The following is a 16,906-nucleotide window of genomic DNA, read 5'->3' as shown; positions in this document are numbered from 1 at the left end:
TGTGCATGGAGTTTGCATGTTCTTGTTGGGTTCCTCCGGGTACTCCGGTTTCCTCCACCAGTCCAAAGACCTGCAGATTAGGCTAATTGGTGTTGCCAAATTGTCTGTAGTGTGTGTGTGTGTTCTGTGATGGATTGCCACCAGGGTGTACCCCGCCTCGTGCCCTAAGTCTCCTGGGATAGGCTCCAGGCCTCCTGAGACCCTGAATACAGGATAAAGCTGTATAGAAGATGAGTGAGTGAGTGAGTAATAAAGTATCAAGTAAAAAATTTTTACTCAGAAATATGTGACGTGTTTAAAACAGCAGTGTTATTTGTTGTACTTTGGCGCTCCCTGGTGGCTGCAAGTAAACATTACAGCATCATTCCACGCTAACCTGCTCATCTGACCTGAGATCCAGCCAAACATGATGTCAGTTCTTTCAGCCTTCAATAGTTCATTAAAATGCAGCTGTGGTTTGATATAACTGTATTATCCCCCTACAGGGCTCTATCCTAAAGATAGTGGAGTGTTAATATGTCTGGCTGTCTGGATATATAATGGACACCTAAAAACTGTTCCCCACTCATATTCCTCTGGGACATAAGGGGGTAAACCATATAAACACGTTGTTTGAGGTCTCGGGAGAATAGAGTAAATTGACCGATAGCGCCATCTGCTGTTTTGGAAGAGGAAGTTGCTCCATTGCATTTGTGAGAAAATAGGTTGGCGCATTTGTGAGAAAGTCGATTTTTTTTCTTTGCAAAACATATCGTGTTTGTTTGTTAAATTTTGGCACATAATTAACTCCATAAGGGGGTGCTTCACTCACACACAACCGGCAAGGTGTCATATTACACTCGCGCACACACATAACACACACACAACATCGTCTGTGTGCATAAATGGAAACACTTATCTGTCGGGATTTTAACTTTTACTTTTTTTAAGGTACCATGCAGGTTAATTTGTTTTATTTTTACTGCATATTTTGTGTTAATTTATTTTTATGTATTTATTTTTTTGAGCTGTGAAACAAATAATTTTAATTTCCATTATTTCTTTGGGAAAATGTGCTTTGATTTACGAGTGTTTTGGAATACGAGCCCACTTCCTGAACGATTTATGCTCGTAATCCGAGGCTCCACTGTTAACATAATTTATTCCAACATAATTAAACAAAAACATTCCAAAATTCTGTGGCTACGGCCAAAAATCAAACTGTCTAGCAACACTGCAACATTCACCTACGATACTATAGCAACCAGCAAGAAGCACCTTAGCAGCTACCCCTGGAATACCATAGCAACCACCTTTAATACATACAGCAACACCATAGTAACCATCTGTAAACCCTTATAACCACATGTAATACTACAGTAACACAACAGCAACCACCTGTAATACTGCAACAACACCCTAGTAACCACATGTAATACCACTGTAAATCAACAGTGTATGAGCTATGAATTATAGCCTTTATTTAGTTTTAGAGCTACAGTGTTGGCAGGACAGTGGCGTAGTGATTAGCACTGTGACCTCACACTTCCAGGGTTGAGGGTTTAATACCTGCGTCTGGTATGTGTGCAGGGATCGTGTGTGTGTGTGTGTGTGTGTGTGTGTGTGCATGTGCGCTGCGATGGATTGGCATGCTGAAGTCTCCTGGGATAGGTTCCAGGCCCCGCGACCCTGTACAGGATGAAGACTCCAGAAGATGAACGCAGTCGAGTCTCACTGTGTTCTGTATGTTTATTGTAGTTTATCGCCCCCTGGTGGATCTGAACAATCCCTAGTCCTGATAGAGGGGAGGTCTCTCTCTGTGTGTGGGTGTGTATGTGTGTGGGTGGGTGTGGGTGTGTGTGTGTGTGTGGGTGTGTGTGTGTGTGTGTGAGGTGTTTTGTGTGGGTGTGTGTAAGGCATAGTTGCAGACAGGATTCTGTGTGAACAGACTGAACAATAGCGAACAGAGGACACAGGTGAGGATACAGGTAAATCACTTCCTTATCATCTCTGTGTGTGTGTGTGTGTGTGTGTGTGTGTGTGTGTGTGTGTGTGTGAGAGAGAGAGTGTGAGAGAGTGAGAGAGAATGCAGCAGCATGTTAAAACTCGCTTTGGTTTGAGACCCAACCTGAACACCTCAGGAAGTGTGTGTGTGTGTGTGTGTGTGTGTATATATATAGATATATAATCATAGACATAACAACAATTCCACAAACCGTATTACACACTGCCGTTTCAGAGTGTGTGTTTGTGTATAAAAACCTCAAACACACACACACACACACATGCTTTTTTGTCTTTATGACAGCACTCACCTAAGGACTAGTTAGATAACATGAGAGAATGGGCATGTGTGGCATTTGCGCAGAAACACACACACACACACACACACACACACACACACACAAACAGGTCAGGTTAGGTGTGGGAGAGACTGTTTGGGATTCAGCAGGTTTAACAGGATCTCTTACACAGCTACCTGTATGTAAGTTCTTTAAGTTACTTTTAAGTTTTAGTCTTTTTGTATATGTCTGTGTGTGTGTGTGTATGTGTGTGTGTGTGTGTGTGGGGGGGGGGGGATTCGAGTAATAGAGGACAAATCGCGTAAGGTTAGATTTCTCGTTTGCTCTGTGTCAGTATTTTTCTTCCATAGATTTGACTTTGATTCTCAAAAATACAGAAGAAGTAGCGCCCCCTATCAGATCAACACGGAACAGTTTTAGATTTAAAACACAGGCCGATCAGTAAGCAAGCGTAGTCTGAGAGGACAATGGAGCAGGACGATGGTTAATAGTTATTAGCTGGAAATGATGATGACTGTGAGACAAGAAAAGACTTTTGAGATTTGTTTTAAGTGCGTTTAAAGTCTGAATGAAAGTGTAAGCAGTAGTGTGTGTGTGTGTGTGTGTGTGTGTGTTTGGGGGGAGGTCGTCTGAAAATGTTTGAATTTTTTTAAAGTATTGTTAGACTTATGTATTACTGAGATATGAGAATACTTTGTGCAAGATTTTTCAACTTTCCTCCATTTTTACTTACGATGATGTTTTTAAACTATAAGCATGTTTTTTAAAAATAATAATAATAATAAATAAAAAACACTTAGCACAACATCAGAGTTATCTAAGCAGGTTTAAAATAATTACAGGATTAATGTTTAAGCCTCATAAAATGTTTTATTAGTGATATACTTCCCCTCTCGCATCAATCCCACCATGCTCCACATGTGTAACACCGCCCCCTGAAGGTGCGAGAATGTTAAAATGCCCAACTTCACAACAAAAATAAGCATGTTCGCAGCCTGGTCTCCACAGCTACATTTCCCATTCATGAGACCTTTACAGGGGTAAAATTTTATGCAACTTATCAGTTAAAATTACATTAAGCTATAAAATTCAGCATAATTGATTTGAGTGACAGCTACAGTATGTGACCATTTATGGATCGATGAGGGGTTTAGGCAGAGCCAACGGCAGGGCTTCAGAAAACCTATGAATGACATCACAGGGGGTTTGTCCAGATCTTATACTGTCTACATGTGTGTCTCGGGGGAAACACGCCATTAAATTTGTATATAAATCTCAGTTCTGTAACAGTTTTGAAGACAATTATTGAATTCAGTGGTTCATGTTTTATTATAAATGAACAATTGAGTTTTCATTTAAAGAAAAAAGTTCAGTATACTGTCGATTAGCCTGCCATCAGTAGGCAGCGTCTACCCTCACCTTTTATGTCCCACTGCGAGTTTATAATACAGTATATCTGCTGAAACAATGGAGCAGCACGAGGAGCGTCAGGCTACGTTCACAGGTAACGGAAGTTTCACGCGGGTGTCAGGATCTGCACCTGATACAGTAGTGATCTAGTACTTCTTAAGAAGAAAGAAGGAAAATCAGAAATCCACAAGGTTGGATTCCAAGCTCTGATAAAACAGAGAGTCGCATCAGGAAGGACATCAGCACAAGACCTGCGATATATGATCCACTGTGGCGACCCCTAGTGAGAAAAACACCAGCATTAATATTATAAAAACTGTTGCTTCTGTTTAAAAACTGTTTCATTTTACTGATCGTTTATCAAAAGCCTGATCTGATCGAAGGACCTCTCCATGCACCCAGGTCAGGAAAGGAGCACCATGTCCCCGACTCCATTTAAGAACCAGCACTACGACATCCTGAAGAAGGAATGTCAGGAAAAGAAGCAGCTGTTTGAGGATCCTGAGTTTCCCTGCAACAACACCTCGCTGTTCTACAGAAACCCTCTGCCCGGGAGAGTCGAGTGGAAGCGGCCGGGGGTGAGACACCGCTGCTAACTTCTGCAATCTCTAAGTGAATTTGTTTCCAGTAACATTATGTTCCTAAGTGTTTTATTTGTTATGTAAAGATAATTGTTGCAGTGTAATGCATTCTAAGTTCTAGTTTGTCTCCTCATGTATGTTTTTTGACCCAAGATAGAAATCTTAATGAAATCCTGATAAGATATTTTACGTCAGGACTAAAGCTTTTATTATTACAACTTAATAACTTCTTAGACCAAACGCTTTGGAACATATTGTGTTGTTCCAGGATTCCTGTCCTTGTTTTTGTTCCTTTGTGTAATATCTACAGTATGTGATGATTAACTGTGTGGCAGAGACTGAAAAAAAAAAATCACACTTAATGAGAGACATGAAATAAATCTAATCATTTAATTCCCAAAACAAGCTTGATTCTCTGAAAAGGAAACAAAAGTTGCGTTTTCTGGACAAGCATTTGGTTGTTTTGTCTGAAATGGTGCTGAAATCACGCGCTGTTTGATTAATGATCTTTAAAATCCTTTTTTATACACAAAGCGACCTGTTCCTTGGGTAAAGCCTGTTTAGGTACACTTTAGCCGTCTCAATGACCGTTACAGCACACCACTATAGCAAGATGATTATTATTTTATTCACAACATACAGTAGGTGTTTAAATTAAGATCACTAGTGTCAAAACCTTTCTTTTTTCCTTTAGGAGATCGCCGAGAACCCTCACCTCTTCGTCGAAGGCATCAGTTCTCATGACCTGAATCAGGGTGAAGTGGGAAATTGCTGGTTTGTTGCAGCTTGTTCCTGTTTGGCTCTTAAACCAGATCTGTGGCAGAAGGTCAGTCTGAACATCACTCCTCATTTCTACTGGAATGATACAAATGTAATTTCTGGCTGAACATCTTGTTTTTGCTCCATCGGGTGTAGACGAGATCACTTGTGGAAGCCCAGTTCCTTTCACGTTAGTGCAAAAGCTATTTGCGAGTTTATGAGATTAATTCATTGCGAGCCGCGTTCACCCTGAGGCGTGGTGTTTTTTTTTCTCCCGTTATGCGAGTTTAAAGATATTTCTTTTTACACTAGGGAGTCTGGACAAGTCTTGTTTATGTGATCGATGATAAAGTGTCTGCTTGAGTGCTGAGGACTGGTGTACTGCTTAGCATCCTGTTAGACAGAAATGTTGTTTTTTAAAATCCAGGATGTAACAACACAACTATCGGTTTCTGCAATTCAGCCTTTGGGGATGAAGATTTAATATCAACGTTTTCTGTCTACTTCACACTTTTCTCTGTACACGTTGGCAGCTGACCAGAGATAGAGATTGAGCAACGACGATCTTTTTTATCTCTCTAATGGAGGTAGTACTGCAAATAGACCATATCTTTCAGAAATGTAGCAAACTTTACAGCAAAGCTGCCAGGAAATAGCTACAGCAAAAATCTTGATTGAACACCTTGGTGAGGCAATTAGGAGTTGGGAAATATTATGGGTGCTTATCATTCCTAGTGCACAGATTTCTTGCAATTCCATGTCACTTCAAGCTTCTTTCATTTATTTTCCTCCTGCTTTTCCTGGAATAAAAATGATGTACTGGAAGGAAGGTCAACACAAACTTGGCTAATCCTGCTTACAGATTCCAGTTCCTTCTTTGAAGATCTAAAATATTCCCAAATCTGACTTAGAGATATAACATCTCCACAAGGTCCAGGTGCAGTTCCAGGCTTTTCTGATACAGCTCTATTTTTAGTCGTCTAATAGGTATTCTTAGAAGAAGACCAAACCACTACAACTAGATTAAATGGAGCAGAAGGTGTCCTATCTGAAGGGAGATTGCTAAGCTCCTCATTGGCCAACATCCTTACTTCCCCTTCCTCTTAAAAGCCTACACTTTTCAGCATTAGTTAAGAGCATTGTTACGAACCTCTAAAATAACACTTGGATAAAAACCACAATCTAGCAGTTCTCTGACTAACACTGACCCAGTAAGTTAGGGTAAGACAAAACTTGTAATTTAGTCCACATAATGTTCTGCTCACCAGGTGATTCCTAACTGGAAAGAGCAGGAGTGGGATCCCAAACATCCAGAGCGCTACGCAGGAATCTTCCGCTTTCAGTTCTGGATTTTCAGGGAGTGGACCGAAGTGGTTGTCGATGACCGTTTGCCCACCATCAATGGGAAGCTGATTTACTGCCACTCCAAATCCAGAAATGAGTTCTGGAGCGCTCTTCTGGAAAAAGCATATGCCAAGTAAGTGTCAATGAGATGGGAAAAGATTAAACCAAATTAATTAGAACTAAAATGAATTAGAATTATGTGAGTTTGGATGCTGTTTATGATTTTAGAAAGCTATTACTGTGCATCTCAGATAAGAGCAGTAACAGTATCTACCTACATTGTGATGCTTTATTTGTCATGCTGTTGATGCTTAATACAGGTTAATCTTAGTTAGGAGCTCCACAGGGGTGTAGACTGGGTCCATGTGTCTTTGTCGATAAAGAACAAGAACAACTGTTGTCATTTTTATGGCTAACCTAATGGTGTGTTGGTAGATTGTCGGGCTGCTACGAATCGCTCAGTGGAGGGAACACAGGAGACGCCGTGGTGGATTTCAGTGGCGCGGTAAATGAACCCGTCAGTCTGGAAACAGGACACTACCGGACTGACCCCAAGGAGAAGGACAAATTGTTCTCAGACCTGCTCCAAGTGTACGAAATGGGAGGCATCATCAGCTGCTCAATAGTGGTCAGTCAGGTCTTTCTCTTCATGTTCAATCTCATGGTTATGCTCAATGTTCCTTTGTAAAATTCTGTAAAGGTTCTGTAAGCTTTTTGTGACACAAGTTCTCTAGGGTGTAATGGACACCTGCTATACACCTGCATTTTATACAAGACATTGATGATGTCTGTGGTTGTGTATGTTCTAAAGAAGCTTCTTTGCAATCTCTAAAAATCTTTCTGGTCAGGCATCTCCTCATGAGCGGGAGCTGCGTTTGGCAAATGGTCTGGTCAAAGGTCATGCATACTCTGTGACTGCGGTGAAGAGAGTGCGCCTGGGACATGGCCTGCTGGCTTTTTTTAAGAATGAAACCATCCCTCTCATCCGCATGAGGAACCCCTGGGGCAAACATGAGTGGAATGGAGCCTGGTGTGACAGGTGAGAATGTGAGATGGAAAGAAGTGTAATAGTTCTCTTTAGCACTCTGTTTGGTTGCTTTAATGGAAGGTCTGAGATGATATACTTTTCACAATGTAGCTCAGAGGAATGGCAAAAGATCGGCAATATGGAGAGAAACAATCTGGGTATTACTGTGGAGGATGATGGAGAATTTTGGTAAGTCACCATGTGAACATGTAGCATTCTTGACCAATTGTACTGCCTAAATAAAGCTCACTTCTATTCGTCTGCTTATTGGTGTTACCCCTTCAGGATGTCTTATGATGACTGGTGTCAGAACTTCACGGATGCAGATGTGTGCCGGTTGCTAAGTGTCCAGAAGAAGTGGAACGAGGTGGTGCATTTTGGGAACTGGATAAAACACTCAGATCCTCTGAAGAACCGGTGTGGTGGCTGTATGAACCATAGGCAGACATTCTTACAGAACCCACAGGTACTTGTCCACCCATAGATCCTTCAGTTGCCATCATAATAGCCACAGGTATCACCACAATCCAGCCCTATAGGTACCATCATAAGCTTGCAGAACTGTATCTGACACCGTTACTGTCATCCTTACATAGCCTAAAGGTTCTATCACTTCCTGGACAACTCTAAGGTTACTCTCACAAGCTTATAAAATATTTCATGACCAAACATCTACCACAACATCTCTACAACTAGTCCATTTACATGTACAAGGTACCATTTTCATAGATTTTTTTTGTAGCACATATACACATTCTGTTTTATGTTTTATTTTCCCAGTATGTGTTGGATATAACTCAAGTTCATGAAGAGCTGCTTGTGTCACTGCAGCAGAAAGATATGAAGATCCACAGACCTCGTGGTGCCGGTGAAAACCTCACTATTGGATTCGCCATATTTAAGGTACCCTAGCCGAGACTTTAGTAGATTTCTGTATTTCACAGGGAATCTATTTGTTAGAGTCGTGTAATGAGATAAGTCTAAAATAGTAAACATGATAAACCGGTTCCAGGGTGTGCAAATTTGAATGTTCTTCTCATTTCTATGTCAATATGGGTTTTCTTCAGGCTCTCAAATTTTGGTCTCAATCCCAAAAACAAAAAGATGTGTTGGCTAAACGTAATAGTGAGTTTGTGTGTGTATTTCTGCTTGGTACACAGTGTTTTCCTTCGTCTCCACTATGACTCTGACCAAGATAAACTGCTTGCTGAAAATGTCATGATCGCAAATAATTTTGGGTTCAACTTTGGGGGAGTTGAGATCTGTAACCAAGAACTAAAATTGTTGTTTGGTCTTATTCTCTTCCTCTTTTCATCGTGTATAGGCTTACTATTGCTACTGTATCTGCAGATGGATCCAAGTCTCACACAGAAGCAGGTCGGGCGTGGGGGGGGGGGGGGGGGGTTTGTTTGCTTTGCCAGTTAAACAAAATGAAGAAAGTCAACCGCTTTATTATGTTTTATAACGGTAATTTTAATTCATCATCATTGTGATATGATATTTGGGGGGTTGTACTGGCTAGTTTTGATTATGGGGGGTTACAACCGCCTCAAAGATTACACCCATACTTGATATTACACTGATCAGTCTCCTTACTCTTATTGTAGCTCTCCTTTATCCGTGTTAAACTGTTGCTTATCATTGTGTGTTGTCATCTTAACTTTTTTCTTAATTCTCATAACTACTAATCTGCTATTTCCTGTTTTTGACTCCCCTGTTAAAATTTTGAAGTCTTAACCCAGCCTTTTAACACAGTGTTTCGGCTCTCACTATGATTTAAATTCAAATTAAAATTTTATTTGTTACATACATGACTATACACAGTATGATATGCAGTGAAATGCTAAAACAGATACAAACAGACGGCTGTCTTTACGTTTACACACACCATGATCCACATTCACATTATTGACAAAGCATGTGTGCACAACACTTGGCATTTAGGTTCAAATCAATTTGGTATGATATGGATTAGCAAGTCCAGTTGATTAGCTTGAACACTAAATCCTGAGGTGCGGGTGGCATGATGTTTCCTCAGCTCTCCATTCACAACCTTGTTTCCTACCTGAAATTAGTTCTGGTGAACAAAACTGAAGAAAAAAACTTTGAATAACTCACTAGCTGTGTATAAAGACCAAACTAAGGGTTGGAATTAATTTGTAAATGTCTTTTGTGTCCATACAATTAGCTTGTTTTGCTTATCAAATCAGACCAATCATATTATCAAACCATCTACCCCTTTGTCCACAAGAATAGTTCTCTGTGCATCTGACTCTGGTCTAGTCTCCATCCTCATCCTCCTTCATCTCAGTGGCACCTCTGATATTGTTGCTCACCAACTTCTCATGGAACATCTGGCTAGCATTAGAGTCCCTGGCATTGTATAAGTGGTTTGCTTTAAACCTCACTGAGAGGATAAAATTCATCCAAATATAGAACTGTAGGTGAGAGAGTTCAGCAGTCTGCCACGGTGTCCCACAGGGTTCAGTATTAGGGCCACTCTTGTTCATCGTTTACCTCCTTCCATATGCAACATCCTTTTTCATTATGACATTAATTTCCACTGATGATAAATAGCTGTGTTTGCCTAATAAGCCCACCTTGATTCTCCAGCACCTTGCAGATTCACTGCTTGTCTTCATGATGTTAACACATGGATGACAAAGAAATTAAGTCAAACTTAACTGCAGCAAAACTGAAGCACGACTGATAGTATCAGTGCCTTTAAGTATGCTAAGATTAAATGCAAGGGTACTTGAGCCCCTGTTAAAAGGGTCTAAAATCGCCTAGGGCTACTTCTGAATGTCATAACTGTGAAAGGTTCTTACCAGCGACAATAATTTCCACATGGCAAAATCTACTGTAGAGTGATTAGAGCACACTGTTTGTTCTGAAAACCGGCTCCAAGAGCAAAAAAATCCTGTCGTTTAAATCTGTTGTTGAGAATACTATTAGACTAATTTAAATCAAAGGTTAAATGTGTAAAATGCCCATTCTGGAAGTCAGCATTAAACTCCTATGCTCTTGGATACTCAATGCTTTCTCTCCCACTTTAGTAAATAATGAAAATTTGGGTTTTGGCTCTTCCAATGGGAAAATATCTTGATAACAGAATTAGATTCAATGTCTAGACACTAGTCTAGACCAATAATAATGACTGTTACATTTGGGAAAAGTTCACATTGCAATAAAACAACTAATCTCCCATCTGTAACCCATCGTAATTCTTACCCTGACGCTCAGGCTGAGAAAATGCAGAGCTTGGACTAAAGCAGTAGTAAGCTGTTTTAGTTAGCTGAAGTTTAAGTGCTTACACAGAATGTAAAAATCCTCTTAATACGTATGTGCAGCTTTGTTTATGTTTATGCACGTTTCTCTCTCCTCACGTCATACCAAGGTGGAGCTGAACAGAAAGTACCGCATGCATGACATCATCACCCAGCAGACAGTCGCCACGTCCATGTACATCAATGCACGCTCGGTGTTCATGAGAAAAGTTTTGCAAAAGGGTCGTTATGTCATCATCCCGACCACCTTCAAACCCGACACCCTGGGAGAGTTCATGCTCCGGGTTTACACCGAGGAAGATGCCGGGTGCAGGTACAGTATGCATTACTCGTATTTTACTTTGGGATCGCACTGCGCATCACAGGTCAGTTCTCATGACGTAAGTGCAGAACTTTTATAGTATTAGTCAGGTTTAACACTCGTTGGACAAGAGCTGTATTCACTGAGAGAGAGCTGTTGTTTGCAGGTAGCTTCTTAGGCTAAAGTAACTCACTGATTTGTTGTGTCATGTCTAGGACATTGTACAAGGGCAAGTCAAATGCAAAATCAAGTGTCCAGATTCCTCTTGAATAAAATATTGATTCACAATTCGACTCACAATTCCACAGATTCACCTTTAACTTTGTGGTCAGTGGCCTTTACGCTCAGGGACTGGGTCATTGTGTTACTAAAGGCAACTGGACTTAAAATCTTCATCATTTCATTGCTTGTCTTAAAAGTTCTAGACCACTCCTGCAGAGTATACAATCCAACTTCTTCTTTTGGCTGCTCTCATTAGGGGTCGCCACAGCAGACCATTTGTTTCCATCAACCTCTGACTTCCACGTCTTCCCTTGTCACTCCAACCTCCTACATGTCCTCCCTTACCACATCCTTAAACCTCTTCTTGGGCCTTCCTCTTCTCCTTCTACCTGTCAGCTCCATCGCTAAAATTCTCCTCAAGGTTTACCCCATATCCCTCCTCATGTCTAAACCTTCTTAATCTGGCCTCTTTGGACTTAAACCATCCTACACCGGCACTGTTCCCCTCTAATATACCCATTCCTAATCCTGTCTCTTCATGTCACTCCCAAAGCAAATTGCAGTATCTTCAGCTGTGCCACCTCCAGCTCCGCTTCCTGTACAACATTGCTTGTCTCACTACCGTCCTGTAAACTTTCCCTTTCATTCTTGCTGCTTTCTTTCTGTCTCAGATCACTCCTGCTACTCTTCTGCACCTTTTCTGCACCATCTTCTCCAGTGTGTACAACCCAACACTCCCTCAATTTTTTTTTCTCTGTGTGTGTTGTAGGGAGCTGGATCTAGATAAACCCCAAGTGAGCTGCTGGAGTTCGTTTCGAGGTTACCCTCAGGTGGTTACTCAGGTTTACATTCACGGAGCAGAAGGACTTGACAATCAAGACCGAAATGGAGGTGAGCTTCCAATGTAGGTCCAGGGTTAGTTAGGAATTTATTTCATATGTGATATGATATATATAAAGATTTTAGGGATGAAAGTATATGTATTCTTTTTGCCAGTATAACAGTATAAAGTTTAGAGAATCGGCAATTCTATTCTGGAAATTGAATCTTAGCTGTGGAAGTAGATATACAGTAGGTATTGGGGAGCATCTCAGATCTCAGCTTTGTAGGGTGAGAAAGCAAAATTAAATGCACCCCTGTCTTGGTCCCGACCTCCCTAAAGCATGATCAATGATGTCAAATCTGAGAAACTCAAATATACCGCTGTAAATGTAAATGTAATAAAAGGAAGAAAATTAGAAGTGTCAGAAATTAGAAGCTCAGACACTTTGGAGTGTGATAGGAAAATCTGAGAATCTCAAAAATTTCATCTAAAAATAAAAAAAACAATAAAGGGTTGTTAGCCATTGTCATTTTTTGCCTGAGATTTTTGACCTCCTCAGATTTTCCCCAAATTCCCAGTATGCATTGCGATTGATGATTGCTATATCAAACAGATTTAGAAAACCAGATAAAAATTAGCAAGTAACAGGAATAAAGTAAGTGATTTGGGTTAATGAGACCCTGTGTTGTGTTCATGTCCATCTCCTTTCACTTCAGTTTTATCACTGCGGAGTGAGAGCGGTGTGTCATGAGTTATAATTAGAAACTTTCTGGAGAGCACTGTGTGAGAGGGAGAGACATATTAGGATGTTGGGGCTTAACCAGGAGGTTCCTGCGAGAGCATTTCTGTTCAGTGCTGCCTTCAGAAACACACAGGACCAGGTGTTCATCAACAGAGCAATTTTCACAACAACAATCTCAATTGTCTTTTGTTGTTTTTTTTATTTAGGGAGATTAGGACAAAACATGGGTGCACTTAGTTTTGCTTTCTCACACTCCAAAGTCGAGATCTGAGATCTTCCCATTTCCACTGGGACAGGGTTCGTGTCCAAGCAGTATCTGACCAGCATGGGACATGTCATGATGGAGGTAGAGCAAAATGACACTAAGTTGAACACAACACACGCTTCTCCCAGTTCATGTGGGCAGGACCAGGTTCTGTTCACTTCCATAATTTTCCCAGTCGTAATGGGCCGCTTGTGACATTGGTTTATTTCATTGTATGTCCGTCATGACCCTCAACTGATCCAGTACTCTACACTGAAGGTCAACGGAGATCTAAATAACTTCTTCTGGATGTTTTTCATTCTTACTTGTAAAGTTCTTATGGCCATTTTTAGTACTTTACTAGTTGAGTGTGTGAGTCTGGCCCCATCCACATTAACTGGGAGGAGCTTGTATTGTGTTATTTCAATGTTTTAATGTTTGGACACAGGTCTTTCTGGAAGCTTTAACATGTTTCTCGGAATTCTTGTGTCCCATCCTAATAACCTATACTGCTTTCTGATTCATGGCGGCGTGTGTTGTGTGCAGGTGCGGATCCCTATGCCATCGTTTCCTGCGAGAAAAATTCAGTCCAGTCCCTCGTTCAGAAAGACACGCGTGACCCTGTGTTCGACACCAGAGCCGTGTTTTACAGGAGGAAACCACAGAAACCGATAACCATCCAGGTGAGACTCTTCAATGACGTATCCCAGTCTGAGAAACACAACCTCAAATCAGACCATGACTCATCCTGGTGATACTGCTGAGAGCTTTACCTTTACTATCAGCAAACATTGCTAATTCTCAATTTCTTAAATAATTAGATATTATATAGGTATATCTGTATCACTATCTGTAAACATTGCTAACATTTAAGACATCTAAAGAAAAGAGATGCTAAGTCTGCTAGCTAATAGGAAAAAAATATTTAGAATAATGAAATCATTTCTAGCTCAAATTAGCATGTTGACTTTGTGATGAAGGTCAATTAATTAACATCGTAATCACTGAAAATCATTACAGTTTGGCCCAGATTTACTTCTGAGCGTTTTTCTGTCTTATGGTTTATAAATGTTGGAGTGTAAACACTGTATGTTTTATTGACGTGTCAGAAAGGCTAATCAAAGGCTAACCAACTGCTCTTAAAATTTTTTGGTGAATTTTTGAGATCCTCAGAGTTTTTTCCCAAAAAAGGAGGTCTGGACTAACTGCACTTAGATTGGACTAATAATTTGTACTATAAGTGTCTATCCAATGACGGAGACCTCAAAGCACTTTTTTTTAAGTCGCTCTGGATAAAAGTGTCTGCCTAATGCCTAAATGTAAATGTAAATGTAAATACTCTCCCACACTCCAAAGCTGAGATCTGAGATCTGGGACAGGGGTGTGGCATTACCCTCTTTCAGTCCAAATATCCTGCAAGGTCAGGATTCTTCTCTTCTGATGATTTAGTTCTGACTGCAGTACTTGAGTGTTTTCATTTCAGCACCGGTTCTTTTCAGACGGTGGTCAGACACGCCCCTGTCCCAGTGCTAAAGGGAGGAACTTAATTCTTAGTCTTGGTGTGTGAGGGACCAAAACTAAGTGCCCCTCTGTCTTACGTCCCCAATGCATGGTGTGAATTTGAAGAAAATCTGGAATTTAGAAAATTTCACCTATAACTAAAAAAAATGTTTAGGTGGTGGTTGAAAATTTTTACCTCTCAGATTTTTCCCAAATTCTCACCTTACTTTAGAGAGATAAAGCCAATCACAGGAGTGCAGGATTGGTGATCCTATCACACTCCAAAGTAGAGATCTGAGCCTCTCATTTCTGACACGTTCCAGTCAATAAAACATATTTAAAAAAGAGGGAAAAAAAGCCTTTGTCATTCTTTGGGTAAAAATTTTGACCCCCCTCTCCCCCTAAGATTTTTCTCCAAATTCGCACTGTGGAAGGAGGGTGAAGATTAAGACAAGAGTTGTACTTAGTTTTGTAATATCACTTATAGCAGAGATATGACTAAAGGCTGTTCTGCAGGAAAAATGGGCAAAAATAGGAGAATTTCTAGGGGCGCTGTGAGAAAGACTCATCAGGACATCAGGGCTTTACTCTGGATAACATTTCTTCCCTGAAAAGATGTAGCGGCAGTGGTTAAGTGTATCCCGGGGGCCAGAGCACTGGACATAGCAGTAATAGTAATCTTAGCTAACGATATACGCCCTTGCCAGTCAGAGGTTAGTAAGGATAATTTTACAGAGGTATTTAAATTAGTGAAGGCGATTTCTAATGGCCTCATCCCAATGAGACGTGGTGACAAAGCTTACAGCAGGTTATGGTCGCTGAACCGCTGGATGTCACCATGGTTTTAAAACGGAGGAGGAGAAAAAAAACAGCATAATTGCAGCCTGCACATATGCTTCATTCACCAAATACTGATTTCTTAATTTTATTTGGCCTCAATAAGCATTAAAAAGGGGGGTCCTTTCCATGTCACCATGACCTCCTGTTGGCCTCTGATCAGGGTTGTGTAACCATGCTTGTGTTACTCGACCTCAGTGCAGCTTTTGACACCATTGAACATAGTATTCTTCTTCACAGATTAGAAAATGTAGTAGGAATTAAGGGAACGGTCCTGTCCTCCACTGATGCAGACAGCTGTTTTCTGAGGACTCGTGACTTCAGTCGCTTGATAGTTCAGGACTGTAGGAGTTTTCTACAGTCTACTTGAGCCTCCACACAGTATGAATGCAGATCAATCCCTGCTATCTGTTATCATCCAGTTAATGATGGTTCCTCTCAGTTGAGTCTGGTTCTTTAATTGTGTAAAGCTGCTTTTCGACAATGATGATTGTTAAAAGCGCTATACAAATAAAATTGAATTGAATATTACTATACTATAAGTGTGTGTGTGTGTGTGTGTGTGTGTGTGTGTGTGTGCAGATCTGGAACAGGAATGCGGTGAAGGACGAGTTTATGGGTCAGGTGGTTCTCCCAGCGTCTCTAAAAGACTCTGCACAGCCACAGAAGCTGAAGCTGAGACGAGGAGCGTCTGAGACGTCTGAGGAGATGCCGGGGACCATCAGCGTCCGAGTCGTCACGTCCAGAGAGCTCACGGCCATGTAGCTTTAACACACTTGCTTTAACACACTCTGAGACTGGGATTCTAATCAGGGTTTGTTTAGTTAGTTACATCTAAACTAACCTGGGGCGCCTCCACACACCCCAGGGCAATCGGATCTGGAGCGGTTTCAGATATAATAATACCCTGGTATGGAGGTCTGATTGGTTGATTATATTTTTAAAAGTATATAAACGCAGACCACAGTAAGAGTTCAAGGCTTTTATGCTTACAGTAAAATGCCGTCTTTCTTAAGATGATGATAAATCTAAATGTTTAAGTGTTTGTACAATTTGTAACTAAAGCTCTTTTATTTCAATTATTCCTTTTTTGTCTGTGGATTAATAAACTGCCCATATTAAATACAGTGGGATGCGTAAGTTTGGGCACCCTTGTTATTCTTCATGATTTTTCTGGATAAATCGTTAATTGTTACGATAAAAAAATAAATCAGTTAAATTTATCATATAGGAGACACAGTGATATTTGAGAAGTAAAAGTTAAGCTCAGTGACGCCTGACCTCCATACACAGGTGAATCCAATTATAAGAAAGAGAATTTTAGGAGGGCAATTGTAAGTTTCCCTCCTCTTTGAATATTCTGTGAAGAGTAGCAACACGGGGGTCTCAAAACAACTCTCACATGACCTGAAAACAAAGACTGTTCACCATCATGGTTTAGGGGAAGGATACAGAAAGCTGTCTCAGAGATTTCAGCTGTGTGTTTCCACAGTTAGGAACGTATTGAGGAAATGGAAGACCACAGGCACAGTTCAAGTTAAGACTCG

At 40.7% G+C, this 16,906-nt stretch overlaps 1 protein-coding gene across 5 annotated transcripts in view; it reads left to right on the top strand.

Annotated features, from left to right (window-relative positions):
- The first annotated feature begins 1,836 nt into the window (after positions 1–1,836).
- The window catches only part of LOC128511974 (calpain-5-like), a 16,329-nt gene continuing 1,259 nt past the window's right edge, over positions 1,837–16,906 (top strand). The window contains exons 1-13 of one of the 5 annotated variants that reach the window (XM_053485033.1): positions 1,837–1,967; positions 4,095–4,270; positions 4,968–5,099; positions 6,301–6,509; positions 6,812–7,004; positions 7,225–7,415; positions 7,515–7,592; positions 7,689–7,869; positions 8,184–8,306; positions 10,801–11,003; positions 11,983–12,104; positions 13,569–13,705; positions 15,942–16,906. The exon at positions 15,942–16,906 is cut by the window's right edge and continues 1,259 nt beyond it. In XM_053485033.1, coding sequence (XP_053341008.1) covers positions 4,112–4,270; positions 4,968–5,099; positions 6,301–6,509; positions 6,812–7,004; positions 7,225–7,415; positions 7,515–7,592; positions 7,689–7,869; positions 8,184–8,306; positions 10,801–11,003; positions 11,983–12,104; positions 13,569–13,705; positions 15,942–16,124 — 1,911 coding nt within the window. In that variant the 5' untranslated portion in view covers positions 1,837–1,967; positions 4,095–4,111 and the 3' untranslated portion in view covers positions 16,125–16,906. Of the gene's footprint in view, positions 1,968–2,187; positions 2,465–3,074; positions 3,976–4,094; positions 4,271–4,967; positions 5,100–6,300; positions 6,510–6,811; positions 7,005–7,224; positions 7,416–7,514; positions 7,593–7,688; positions 7,870–8,183; positions 8,307–10,800; positions 11,004–11,982; positions 12,105–12,984; positions 13,125–13,568; positions 13,706–15,941 lie in introns of those variants that run through there. The other 4 variants (XM_053485034.1, XR_008356227.1, XM_053485032.1 and 1 more) reach the window with 4 other exon arrangements.

Source organism: Clarias gariepinus, chromosome 24 (assembly GCF_024256425.1).
Source record: "Clarias gariepinus isolate MV-2021 ecotype Netherlands chromosome 24, CGAR_prim_01v2, whole genome shotgun sequence".
Lineage (NCBI taxonomy): Eukaryota > Metazoa > Chordata > Actinopteri > Siluriformes > Clariidae > Clarias > Clarias gariepinus.
This window is presented reverse-complemented; position numbering and strand designations above follow the sequence as displayed.